This window comes from Balaenoptera musculus, chromosome 10 (genome assembly GCF_009873245.2).
Source record: "Balaenoptera musculus isolate JJ_BM4_2016_0621 chromosome 10, mBalMus1.pri.v3, whole genome shotgun sequence".
Lineage (NCBI taxonomy): Eukaryota > Metazoa > Chordata > Mammalia > Artiodactyla > Balaenopteridae > Balaenoptera > Balaenoptera musculus.
The window spans coordinates 20965124-20979381 of NC_045794.1; the positions used below are offsets into that span (position 1 = coordinate 20965124).

A 14258-nucleotide genomic window follows, 5' to 3' on the forward strand; every position below is an offset into this window, starting at 1 on the left:
AAGATGCTCAACATTACCAGTCATTAGGGAAATACAAATTAAAACCACAAACTACCATTTCACACCCACTAGAGTGGCTATAATCAAAAAAACAGATAATAACAAATGTTGGCAAGGATGTGGAGAAATGGGAAACCTCGTATCTTGCTGGTAAAGCTACTTTGAAAAACAATTTGGCAGTTTCTTAAATAGTTAAGCATCAACTTACCATTCAACCCAGCAATTCCATTCCTAGGAATATACCCAAGAGGAATAAAGACATATGTCCACACAAGACTTACATGTGAATGTTCTCTTAGTCTCTTAAGGACCTGTTCAATATTCCACCCTAGGAGAAGACTTCCGTAACTCTCTAGATGGGACCCAGCCACTGTTCTGCTCCGTAGCACTTTTGTCTATTACATAGCACCTTACTACATTGTATTATGATTTTTTTCCCTCTCTGCCTCTCCTACAACTTTGAAAACTCCTGGAAGAAGGAACTATGTCTCATTTATCTCTATCTTTCTTATTGTTTAGCATATTTATGGAACAAATGAATGAATCATTATCTTTCTAGAACGCCCTCTTCATTCCCACTTGGCTTTCTCCTCTTCTCACATGGAGGGTTTCACTGACTATTTTTCAGTCTTAAATTCAATATAATAAATACAATTATATTGGAAAACTAAGTTCTTTATAATTCCTCTTTTTGTTTTTACATTAACAAAACTAATATGTAAACGTAAAAATTAAGTATTTCCTATAAATAAATTCTTCAACTTTCTAGTATTTCCTGGCAAAAAAGTTTCCCCATGGTTTAAAAATTACTGGAGTTGTAGATTACTGTCGTACAATTACTGTAGTTAGAGTCAATTTTTACATATTGTATTTCCCTGAGTCATGTGGGATAATTTACCTCGTCTAATACTAATTGAGTATGAATAAATTTTAATGTGATAAATATTTAGGAAGATTACCATTAAAGGAAAGGAAAAGTGAAACCTCTAAAAGCAACATGAAAGGAAAAAATTACCTAATGTTCATTTTGATATACTTTATGGTTTAATGTATTGATAAAAATATACTGTTTTTAATATATAAATTATTTCTAGAATAAATAATATCTTGTGGCTATGTCTATACAAGCAAAAATATGGAGTATTGTAGCAGCCATGAAAAAGTTTAAAGTACAAAATATTCTCTAAATTCTCTGCCCCCATTAACTAAATAAAGTAATAGCTCTGTGCTTTAGTGATCTCATCTGTTATAAACTTATCATCTAGTATGTAAACCCTTTCACAAATAAATAGATGGATGTAGAATAATTCACCTACACTAAAAACAAAGCTATTCGGCTTTCATCTAAGAGCCCCAAAATGTGCATACATTAATTCACAAGACCGAGACCTTTCAAAGTTTAGCCAGCCAACCCCAAATAAGGTATCTGTTAATGACTGGTGAATTATTAGCTTGTATTTCTGTTAGTACTTCTGATTTTATTGATATTTATTTAACATTTTGAATAAGCAATAATTTCCCATGATTCAACAGTCAAAAGTTATAAAGAGGCATACAGTGGCTAGTTTTCCTCTTTCTCAGGTTTCCCATTTACCCACTCCACATCCTCAGTACCTGGCTGTAATAAGCTTTGCAACTTATAAATCATTAACATTAAAATACTCAAATTTTAATCACCCCAGTGTGAATTATTTGGCCATTTCAAGAGAGAATAGGCTTTTCATTTGTTTGTTTTTGATTTGCTATACTATCTTGATATTTTTGTTCATTTCCTTCTTTTTTAAAACGTAATTGTATAAACATAAAGAAATTTCTCAGAGAATATGGCAGATATAAACACTTCAGCAGCTAATAGTTATAAAAAACTCCAATCCTTATTCTTTTCCATTAAGAGCAAACAAAACAAAGACCCTAGAATTGGCAGAGAAATATGTAAGATTAGAAACTCACTTTACACGCTGCATTTCCTAATTTGATTTAAGAATTTATATTATTGTATCTCTCTTCATTACATAATTATCAAAGCTGGTTAAGGCATTGCCGTACCTTCAGCATCCCACCTTGCAACCACAGGATTCTCAAAAAAGATTACGTTCTCATGAACCTCAAGCATGACCTCTATGGGTGGGAAAGCGTTTTCTGTTTCAAAGTCTTCTGCAGTTTCTGGAGGATATGTATATTTCTGTAATCCTTCTTTGAGTATCTTTTAAAAATGACCAAAATAATACCAAGTTAGAAGCTGACTGGTAACAGTTAAAGATGTAAATATTGCTGAATAAGCTATACAGTTATTTTAAATAAGCACTGCAGTTTGGTCACAGTTAACTATAGATTGACTAACAAAATGTCACAATAAAATTAAAGATAATGATTTGAGGGAAAAAAAATCACTACATTTGAATGTAATTCAGAACCCTCCTATGGGCCAGGTTCTATGCTGGCTGGGACTTAACTATTCATTTTATCCCTCCAAGTAACTCTACAAGGCATATATTTAACAGAGAAGATAACTGGGACTTACAGAAATCAATTAATGTGCCAAAGATTACAAAATGACTTCAAGAAGGTGCCAGAAGTCAAAAATAGATCTATAGGACTCCAAATCCCATGTTCCAATACCTTGGTTAGGGTGTGTGTGGGAAGACAGAAAGAAGTATAAGCAACCTTTTGAGAAGTGTAGAAACGAATGAATGAAATTAATTAAAAATCATCATATTGCATACCTTAAACCTACACAATGTTATATTTCAATTATTTCTCAAAAAAGCTCTGGCGGAAGAGTGGGGAGAAAGTAAATTAAGCCAAGGGCAGATGTCTGTGGGATAAAGGAGATTTGTCCATTATCAGAATTTAGCAGAGAAGGATCTAGGAAAGGGGGGGGGGAGATTAAAAATGTTACAAAATAGAGGAAAAAATTGGATGGGGAAAATTTCTAGGGCACGTGTGAGATTATTAAAAAGGGACTTGGTAAAAAGGAGGAAGGCCTCTTTGTTGCAGGAGAGAAAAACAGGTGTGAAGGAGGATACTTTGGGCTCAGACTGGGAGCCTGGAGTGGTGGTATCAGGATATCCTGCCAAAATTCAAGAACAACAACTCTTTGGATGAATCCTTGAAATTCCCAGTTCAGGCTGGGACCTTCCTATGGATAAAGAGTTTTGAAGGCCTACCTCCACCAAAGGGTGTCTTTCTTGGACTCCTCCCTGTCCTTCAATTATCCCTGAGGTAGGGAAGGTTGATTCAAGTAGATTCTTCAGAGTGGCTACAGACCAGATAATCTCCCCAGGTTCACCCTAATAACTGCATTCTCATTTGTGGGGAGAAGGGGAAAGGAACAGCAATATCATCCCTAAGAGGGTAAAAATTAGCTTAGGGGGATCATGAAACAATTGTACTCTTTTAGGTATAAAATACAGACATACATATAGCGCATAAGCAGATACACAGTATATCTGTGGTATTAATATTTTGGCAGGGGGGGCAGTTAGGAAAAAAATGTCTACAAAGCACTCCTTAGAGGGGTGATAATGGAAAAAAAATAAAAATTGAGAAATACTGCTCTAATTCAAGAATGCATGAAGATCCTTAATGGATAGGATTGTGGGTGAGAAGTGCCTGACAATCTATGTACATGATGTGTTAGAGCAGAGAGATGGGGATGGGAGGGGTTTGGGAGGGAGGAGGGAGAAAGAAAAGAAGGGCAGGAGAGAAAGGAAGGAAGGAGGAAGGGGCCATGACAACATAACTGGGTGTATCTGGGACGTAGGCCACCAAAAGTTAAACCAAGCCAATGCTAGTGCAAGTGTTACTGCTTATTGAAACAGAAGTGAGAAACTCCTTGAAAAATGATGAACAACTGCTACCATCAGTATCCTTACTACTCATTGTGGGCTATCTGTACATCAGCAGCATTGGCATTGCCTGGATCAGTGCTTCTCAAACTTTAATGTGCGTATGAATCACCTTAGGGTCCTGTTAAAATGCAGATGAAGTAGATCGGAAGTGAAACCCCAAATTATGCATTTCTAACAAGTTCCCAGGTGACGCTAATGCTTCAGGTTCATAGACCACACTTTGTATATCAAAGATCCAGACCAGTGGCTCTCAAAGTTTGGAGTGTGTTTTGCTAAAACACAGACTGCTGAGTCTCACCTCCAGAGTTTTTGATTCAGTAGGACTGAGGTGGGGCCCATGAATTTGCATTTCTAACAAATTCCCAGATGCTGCCAAATGATGCTGATGCTTCTGGTCAAGGGACCACATGCTGGGAACCACTGATTTAGACCAGAGTCCACCAACTATGGTCCACGAGAAATCCAGCCCACCACCAGTCTTTGTAAATAAAGTTTAACTGGGACACAGCGATGCCCGTTCATTTACATATGACTGTTTTACTGTGACAGTGGCAGAGTTGAGGAGTTGCAACAGAGCTGGTATGGCCCACAAAGCTGAAAATATTTACCATCTGGTCCTTTACAGAAAAAGCTTGCCAGCCTCTGAAATAGACTGTCATTATTAAGGCCAAATTGGCACAATATAATCATAGTGCTATAGGTTTACAATTAAGTAAACATGTATGAATTCTAGTTTTAAAATCCATATTATTTCAGATTCCTTTCCTTTAGTATCTGATTCAAATTTATACATTCAAGACAGTTGAAAATTACATTGTTTCCTTTGTGCTTGCTTAATAGGGTTAAATTCATTAGATGTTTAGATCGTTTGAGATGAAGTAAAAGCATGAGAAATTATTTTATTCATAAATTTTGATTCAAGAATTAACCTACTTCCACAATCATCCAGCCCTTCCTTGGTTTACACTGTGGAGGAAGCTCCAAAATATCCAAGTGGTGCACTCCACCCAGAGCTGTGAATTGGCATAAGTCAACCTCATTTTCTTCAGAGAAATATGGCTTTTCAGGGGCATTCTCTAACAGCAACAACTGCGCTGAAATTCATCAGATTAGTTGAGTTTCTAAATAGATCATAACATTTCTGTATTTTCTTAGTGGGAAAACGAAAATATTCTAATACTGGTAAATGAAGTTTTTATTTAGCTGCTAAACATTTTCAAAATGTGGTTAATTCAAAACTATTCACAAAGCTAAGCTTGAAAGTGGGAATAGGCATGCATAATGTTAGGGTGCAGGGGAGGGCCCCATTTATATTTTATATACTAACGTTTTAGGAATTTGTATACGATAAGGATGTGTTACTACTAACATAAAAACTTTAAAAATATGGTTTATTGTATGGGAGGAAAAATAATTTTCCCACTACCCTTCTGAGTTCTTAGCGGAGACTCCTGTAATAAAAGACAGATTAACAAGAGAAAAATGAACAGAAGTTTATTAACTTGTACACCTCATGTATACATGGGAGATACCCTGGGAAAAATTAGTAACTCAAAGAGGTGGTTTAGAACTCTGGCTTATATAGCATCTTCTACAAAGAATAATAAATTTGTGGAGAAATAACAGGACAAAGGAAAGCAGTTTTAGGCTTCCAAGGGCAGAGATAAAGCCTGTTATGTAAATTCCTCTGGCACCCTCTCCAGGCTGATAGGGTCTAAACTTGTCTCTGGGAATTAACCTTTGTCCCTCCTGGTAGAGAGGGGAGGAAAAACACTTTTGAAAGTTTATGCCCTGCTTTTAGGCAAATAGGAGGAGGGTAAGGACCTTTTCTTCAACTTTTTGTTTTCAGCTCAAGATAATTCTTATGCCAAAGTGGCAGATTTTGGGGTGGCATATCCTGCTAACCCTTCATCATAAAAGATCAAAAGTGGTTTAACACAAAATTTAATAACTGACAAATTAATTTTTTAAATTGGACATTATGGAGTTAAAAATCTGAAAGAAGAAAGTAAAATGTTAAAAAAATAAATTTTGGCCCATATATGAAATGAAAGCTAATTTTTTTTTTTCAACAAAAATAGGCCCAGCTTATAGAAAAACAGGGATGGAGGTTTGAAAGTGAAGAAACTGGACTGGATAATCTTTGTGTTCAGACATTTTATGGGGAAATTCTATGATCCCATAAATCTCAGTGCACAATCAGGGGATATCTGATGTCACATACCATCATTCCCACCTTTCACCAAAATTCTTTCAATAGAGTGTAATAGATAAGAAGAGGAAATCAGACCCTTACAGGTTCCACCCTTGACTAGCTGTGTGACCTTATACAAGATATGCTAATTAACATCTCTAGTCTCAGTTCCTTCCTCAACAAATGCATATAATAGTAGTAACTATCTTCTACAATTTGGGGGAGCTGTGATTTAATACAAGAAAGGAGTTTAGAACTGGTGCCAGACCCATAGTAAAAATTCAGGAACTGTTAGTCTTATTATTTATCATTACAATTTTCCTCTCCCATAAAAGGAAGCACACTGAGATGGCACTGAATTTAACCCACAGAGATTAGGCACTGAAAATAAGTGGAAATATCCAGAGAAAATTCCAGTTAAGCAATTGCCTCCTTTTCCTTGTATACATTCAATAAAATGTAGACCTTAAGTAATTTTCAAATGTATCTAATTAATAGTCCATTTACCTGAAAAGAAAGTCAGAAAGAATACTGTGTCCCAATTTAGACTATTTATGATATATATTATTTGGGGATCACCATGTAGAAACCTTGGTATTATTGACAGAGTTTCATGAATTGAATATATAATATTTCTAACAGGAAAATTATCTCCTAAGGATTATAGAAAAATTATAAAGATATAAACCTAGTTGACTGCTGACACAAAAGTGTACTGGAAAAAGTGAAGTAGACAAGAAGGCTGTTATAAAAAAATATGCTAAGAAATATATAAAAAGTATATTCCTTAGAAGTTACTGGGAAAGAAGCATAATGCTAAAGTTAGTGGAAAACAAGTATATAACTCAAACTAAAAGATTTTCAAATTAGATATCACTATCATTTTGACATTTTAAAACTATATCCAGTTGCTATTTGCCAGGATAAGACTGAATACAGAAGTGTTGAAAAATTTCTGATCATGTACGTGTGCTTGAGAATGTTCAATGCAACACTGCTTGTAATAATAAAAAAAAAATTAGAAATAACCTTAATGTCTACTAATAAGGATTTAAATAATGTCCCATTATTGGATGACATTATACAGATACTTTAAAAAGTAAGGTTACCAATGTGCTCTGACTTAGAATCTTGTTGAATATTATTCATTTAAGCAGAATATATATTGTGTTCTATGTATGTATGTACAATGACAAATATTGTTAGGTGAAAAAAAGTAATTTTCAACAAAAACATCTGTATGATACGATCCCATGGTTTTATTTAAAACCAAAAGAGAGAGAAACAGAGACAGAGAGAGAGAGATTGCACAAATTTTAAAAAGTTGTTAACATTGGTTATATCAGAAGAGGGATGAGGAAGAATTTTCACTTTATACTTCTGCAACATCTGAGTTTTTGTTTTTTTTAACAATGTCCCTGCATTTCTTTTGTAAGCAGAAAAATCCCAATAAAATTAAATTCTAAAAATGTAATTTAGAGGAATACCTGCTGAAACTGTTTCACTTAATAATTTCATCTCCAGTTCATATTTTGTGGCTTCAGGTTCTTCCTGGACAGAACTCTACAGAGAACACAAGGACAGATGGGTGTGATCGTCAGTGTCTGCTGCAGCCCAGATTCACTCTCCTCCTGTTCCAGTTCCCACTAGATTTCTGCTACCTTAATTCCAGGGCCTCAGATGGACACTTGCTCTGGCCTAAAACTGGATTCAAAAACAATATTTACAAAATTAATTTAAATGAGAGCACATCTCCACATAACCTCACAAGGGCAGGAGTTAGCCTGCTCAGATTCTTTGCTGAAAACCCCTAAGTGTAAAATAGAGAGACTAGGAAGCAGTGCAAGCTATAAAAATATTTGTATTTGCATTTTGGTTTTAGCCAAGTTTTAGATTTTGCTTGATTTTGGCAATAAACTCTCTGATAGACTAATTCCAAAGCCTGCTTTTGGGTAAGCCTCTGAGGGGAATTAAAGATGCTATGTACCAAGTAATGTAGAAGATATCATTACATCCTGGTGTAGTAAAAAGAATACTACAAAAAGAGGACATGGGGGCTTCCCTGGTGGCGCAGTGGTTGAGAATCTGCCTGTTAATGCAGGGGACACGGGTTCGAGCCCTGGTCTGGGAAGATCCCACATGCCACGGAGCAGCTGGGCCCGTGAGCCACAACTACTGAGCCTGCGCGTCTGGAGCCTGTGCCCCGCAACGGGAGGGGCCGCGATAGTGAAAGGCCCGCGCACTGCGATGAAGAGTGGCCCCCGCTTGCCGCAACTAGTGAAAGCCCTTGCACGAACCGAAGACCCAACACAGCCAAAAATAAATAATAAATAAATAAATAAAGTAGCTATAAAAAAAAAAATTAAAAAAAAAAAAAGAGGACATAGGAATTTATATTTAAATCTGCCACTAACTTACCTTTGTGACCTTGAGCAAGTCATTTAACCATTATGGGCCTCAAATGCCTGATCTAACAACCCATTTGGTATGTAACTGTATGCCAGACATATGATACCTCTTGTAAACAATCCTAAGAGATAGCTATTATTTTCATTTTACAAAAAAGGGAACTGAAGCTTAGGGAGGTAACTGGTCTAAGGGTCAAATAAAATAATAAAAGTAAAGAATTTTGTACGCTGTAAAGTACTAGATACATGCAGTATTATGAAAATTTGGTATGTGTGTGCTAATATTTGCAAACTGGATCACATCCAGCAAACTTCATTTGATCTCAAATACCACCTGTACTTTTCTACAGCAATAAAAGAACCTTATACCACAATTTTAGTCAGAAGCTTAATGCCAGTTCATCCCACCATGCCTCTCACCCTCATCCACCGTACAAAGCCAAGTCCCCCTTAGTAAATTATCTTTTCCCTACTCTCATCACGATATTGCCCTGTATCTTCCTCTTGACCAGTTTTAACACTATGCATTCTCTGCCAACTCTTTCCATCAGGCCTCTGACATTTCTCACTTATTAACTCATTCATTCAAAGAATTTTTATTGAGTGCCTAAATTGTACAGGCATCCCTAGATGCTAGAAGTAAAAGGAAAGAAAAGACAAGGTCCCTGACTTAAGGAGCTGCCAGTCTATTAGGGAAGCAGGTAAACAAATAGGCGTAATACCATTTGTGGGTGCTGTAGTGTAGTAAGGGGTCCACGATAGAATAGAGAGGAAGAACAGTTAATTCTGTGGGAAAAATAGTCTGTGGGTGGTGAAAATAGGAAATGCTACCCAAAGGTGGTAAAGTTTGAACTAAATCTTGAAAGATAATTAGGTCTTCCCCAAAATGGTGGGAGGGAATTTTAAGTATGAGTGAAGGCAGAAAAGTATGAAGCGAAACAGAGGGTTACAAGCACCCCTGAGTAGTCAGGCATGGTTGGAATGAGACAGGCTAGGAGGGTGTAAAGATTTGAAGCTGGAGAGAGGCAGGCCAGCCTGTGGAGAGCTTTGGATGCCACTCTAAAGACTAAAATTTCCTCTGTGGGTAAAAGCCCCAAAAAGATTTTTACTAGGAAAGTAACATGAAGAAATTTGCATTTGGAAAGAGTATTCTGGTGCCCAGCTGACGAATGTATTGCTTTGTAAAGAGTAAGAAGTCCAAGGTAAGAGGATCAGGGCCTAACTCAAGATAGAAGCAATCAGGACCATTAGAAGGAGCATATGTGAGAGATGATAAGGAAGTAAATCAACATAACTTGGATGGCAACTGGATATAGAAGTAAGGCAAGGGACAGGCAAAGACTGATTTACAGATGCTTGGCTTAGGTAATAAGATGGATGGTGGTAACAATTACCAAGAAAAGAAAAGGAAGAATAGGTTTGGGGGAAAAAAAGTAGTGAATTTAATTGTGGATATGTTGGATTTGAGGTGCCCATGGAACATCTAGGTAGCCTTTGATATTATCTACCATTAAAAAGCCAGTTGCATTTCTTTCTTACAGGAAGGATTTTCTCCAACAATAATATCAAAGATATCAAACCAACAAGTGAGTCAGCCTTTCCAATTCACATCTTCAAAAAGTTGAGAATTCTTCAGCATGTAGATCAAACTGGTTTTCTACCTTGCAGGGAGACCAAGAATTTAGACTTTCTCAACAGAATGTTCCCCTTAATAACCACAGTACTTCAGTATGCAACAACAGGAATTTATCAGTGTCCGTATTATCACATAAGAGAATAATCTTGTATTTAAGTCAACACATTGACTTTATATAATTCATAATTTTTATAATTCTATGTCACTCTTTAGTTCAATTGACTCTTTTTGAAGTTAGACTTCTGGAGGAAGGAAGCAATGGGTCAATTTACATTCTGGTGCAAGTTCCTTAATCTTTTTTTTTTTTTTTTTTTTTTTTTATTTATTTATGGCTGTGTTGGGTCTTCGTTTCTGTGCGAAGGCTTTCTCTAGTTGGGGCAAGTGGGGGCCACTCTTCATCGCGGTGCGCAGGCCTCTCACTATCGCGGCCTCTCTTTTTGCGGAGCACAGGCTCAGCAATTGTGGCTCACGGGCCTAGTTGCTCCGCGGCATGTGGGATCTTCCCAGACCAGGGCTCGAACCCGTGTCCCCTGCATTGGCAGGCAGATTCTCAACCACTGCACCACCAGGGAAGCCCAAGTTCCTTAATCTTAATAACTATCCTAGAATGTTTTCCTGTCATTGCATCTAGAACATACTCTTGCACAATAATTAAACTCCAAACCACATTTATTGATACTAGAAGCCTTCATAGTTTTACACATTCTAAAACTCCTTGTGTTTGTTGGCAATGAAACTGAAAAAAAATACTTCTTTCTTCATATTAATATCATGTTTATATCTGCTAATGAAAAGTCCTCTTTCATCATAATTGTTTTAGAAAATTTTCCATGTATTTTTTTTCTTCTAGCTAAACTTTAATAGTGTTTTGTCCAGTCTCAACAATTACCAACTGGAATTTTTATTTGAATTGCACTAAATTTATAGATTTATAATAAATCTATTTAAAAAATAACATTTCTTAAAACTGTTTGCCGGGAAATGTTGACAGAATATGAAGCAGAGAAGGTAGTTAAAGTATAACTTTTCAATGACACCTTGGTTCAACAGGTATAGGAATTGGCTTATAACAGGGAAGAACTTCACAGAACACAAGCAATTTTTCATTGTAACTTGATTAATGTGCAGTTATTGTAGTGTGGAAATTCTTTTAATATATATGTAATTTGAATTTGATATAAAAACATAACCTGGGTCATGAATAAGATCATGGAAACAGACTAGAAATTCCAGAAATAGATCTCAGGATCCACTTGGGAATTTAGCATATGGCATTTCAGATCAATAGAAAAAGGCTAGGTTTATACGGTAAGTGTTTTGAGACAGCTGGCTAAGATTTGAAATAAAATAAATTTAGATTCTCCCCATTTTACACTAAAATAAATTCCAGATGGATAAAAGATTTAAATGTGAAAACATAACTAAACCAATCAAAAGCCACAAAAATCATGAAAATATTAGAAGAGAACATGGGAGACTTGATATCAATAATTATCAATGAAATAGGTGATCTTGATACTGGACATCTGCAAAATGTCAGTACTGAATACTGTACACATTTGATAGAATGTCTTGAATTTTACTGTCCGTCAAGAGGATATCTATACAAAGGAAGTTCATTGATCTGAAATCCAATATTTTCATCATCAAAAGATAATTTAACTACAGCTTCAGAATAAATTGTTGGAATTGGCTCTTGATAAGGAATTGAAGATGAATTTTGAAAATTCAGCATCACATGCTTCATTTTGTATAAAAGATAAGAATGATTACCCTGAGTGGGCCGAAGTCTCATTCATTCCTGAGTCTAATTCATTCCTCATTCATTCCTTTAACACCATCTATAGGCCAGTGGTTCCCAAATCCATGCTAATGATGCTCTTCAGGCCACATACACTGTGCTGCTTAGCCCTGGAAAGACACAGTCTACACGCACACGGTGGCTGGATCTGACTTTCCTCAGAACTCCAGGTTCACGTTTGCCTACTTGACACTTCCATTTGTGTGTTCCAAACTTACCATGTCCCCACCAAAATCCTCTGGTTTCTGTCACTCTCAACCAATTCAGCCCATACTTGTCCATCTCAGTAAACTGCGCTACCATCTTCTTAGTTCCCCAAATCAAAACTCAGCAGGATTTGTTTATTTTACCTCCCAAACATTTCCCAAACATATCCAGCTTTCCATGTCTCTTACTACCACCTTTGTCCAAGCCACCATGACTTCTCATGCCTTTCTAGTACTACTGAACTCAATACCATGCTTCTACTCTGGCCCCTCACAATTTTTTATCTACGTAATGGCCAGAATAACCTTTCAAGGTGATAAATCATGCCATTCTCATACTTAGAGCCCTCTAATGCCTTCCTACTGCATTTACAATAAAATCTTAACTTCTTCTTCTGGCCTACAAAGCCCTGCTTCACCTCGCTTTTGCTTTTCTCTCTGACATCATCACATGTCACTCTCCTCTTTGCCCACTGTACATCAGTCCACTGGCCTTCTTCCTGGTCTTCACTTCTGTCTTATGACCTTTGCAGTAATTTTACCCTCAGATCAGAATATTTTTACCCAATAATTACATAGCTGATTCCTTCTGGTCATTTGGGTTTCAGCTTAAATAATAACTCATCATACAAGCCCTCCCTAAACACCCAATCTAGTTACCACCCTGATTAATTCTGTGCATGGCATTTATTAGTATCTGTTATTTTCCAGTTTTTTCTTATTTATTGTTGGTTTCTCCTGACTTGCAAGTAAATCGCAAGAGGAGGAATCTCATTTGTCCTTTACCACTGCCCTCTGAGGGCCAGAATAGTGCCTGGCATATAGAGGTAGGCATTCAATAAATATTTGCTGAATGAGTAAAGAAATAAGAACAAGGTCCAGGGTATGACCGGGGAAACAGGCTGAAGTAAGTCTGTAGGAAGTTAAAGGTTGATGAATGCTAAAGCTAGGTTTTTCACGTGGGTTATCCTCATAGATTTTTAATTTATCCATGATGATGCCAAGAAGTCCCTGAATCTCTAAGGCCATTTATTTCATGCCTCCACACTCTTCCCTCTGAGCAGAACAATTTCCTTTCCTTCCCATCTAAACTCCTCCATGCCCATCAAAAGATTTAGCTCAAAGGTTACCTCATCAGAGAAGACTTCCGGTCTGTTCATTCTGGTTTTTTTTTTTTTTTTAATTCATTTTGATCTCTTAACTCCCATGCCTAATATCTCTCATTGCACATATCAGAACGTACGGTAACTGTTACACTTATCCACAATCATGTCAAATTCCTTATAAAAGGCACTTAGTAAATTTTATATTTCATATATATGTTGTATATATTATATATACTCATATTTATATTAAATATATAATACATATATACTCATTTTATGTTAAATCTGGTATCTGTTATTTATTTGTTTTTGGCTGCGTTGGGTCTTAGTTGCTGCACGCGGGCTTTCTCTAGTTGCCATGCGGGGCTTTCTCTAGTTGCAGCGAGTGGGGGCTACTTTCCTTGTGGTGCGCAGGCTCCTCGTTGCAGTGGCTTCTCTTGTTGCGGAGCACGGGCTCTAGGCACGCGGGCTCAGTAGTTGTGGCGCACGGGCTTAGTTACTCCGCAGCATGTAGGATCTTCCCGGACCAGGCCTTGAACCCATGTCCCCTGCATTGGCAGGCGGATTCTTAACCACTGCGCCACCAGGGAAGCCCGACAAAGACTATTTTTAACTTGAACTTTAAAAAGTTCAAAGGCCCATTATATCATGCATGCCCCTTAGATCACCAAAATATTTCTGAAGATAATTATTATTTTTAAAAAGCAACATTTCTCATATTTTGCTACACTTAAATTAGACTTTTCGAAAAATTTTCTAAGATATATCAATTGGAAAGACAGTATTAGCCAATACTGACATTATTGTAAATATTATTATTATTACACGTTTAAATGAACTAAAATATGGTATTAAGAGCCCTCTAGTGGCAAAATTCTTAATAGACCCATGAAAAAGGAAGACAATTTGGACCATCTTCTAAACCTAAGAGATTTAATTTCTAAACTAACAAACTACTAAATACTTGGTATTTGTAATCACATCACATATCAAGCATAATTAAAGTATTTTGGGCCATTATTATACTAATATTTGCCTTGCAATCAGCCTCCAAAT

General features: G+C 36.5%; 1 protein-coding gene across 3 annotated transcripts in view; it reads right to left on the minus strand.

The window, feature by feature from the left end:
- CFAP94 (cilia and flagella associated protein 94) overlaps positions 1 to 14258 on the minus strand; it is a 74172-nt gene that overhangs the window by 6238 nt on the left and 53676 nt on the right. For all 3 annotated transcript variants that reach the window (XM_036866099.1, XM_036866101.1, XM_036866100.1), the window contains 3 exons: positions 7533 to 7608; positions 4785 to 4945; positions 2047 to 2203 (listed from right to left, as the gene is read on the minus strand). In XM_036866099.1, coding sequence (XP_036721994.1) covers positions 2047 to 2203; positions 4785 to 4945; positions 7533 to 7608 — 394 coding nt within the window. The remainder of the gene's footprint in view (positions 1 to 2046; positions 2204 to 4784; positions 4946 to 7532; positions 7609 to 14258) is intronic.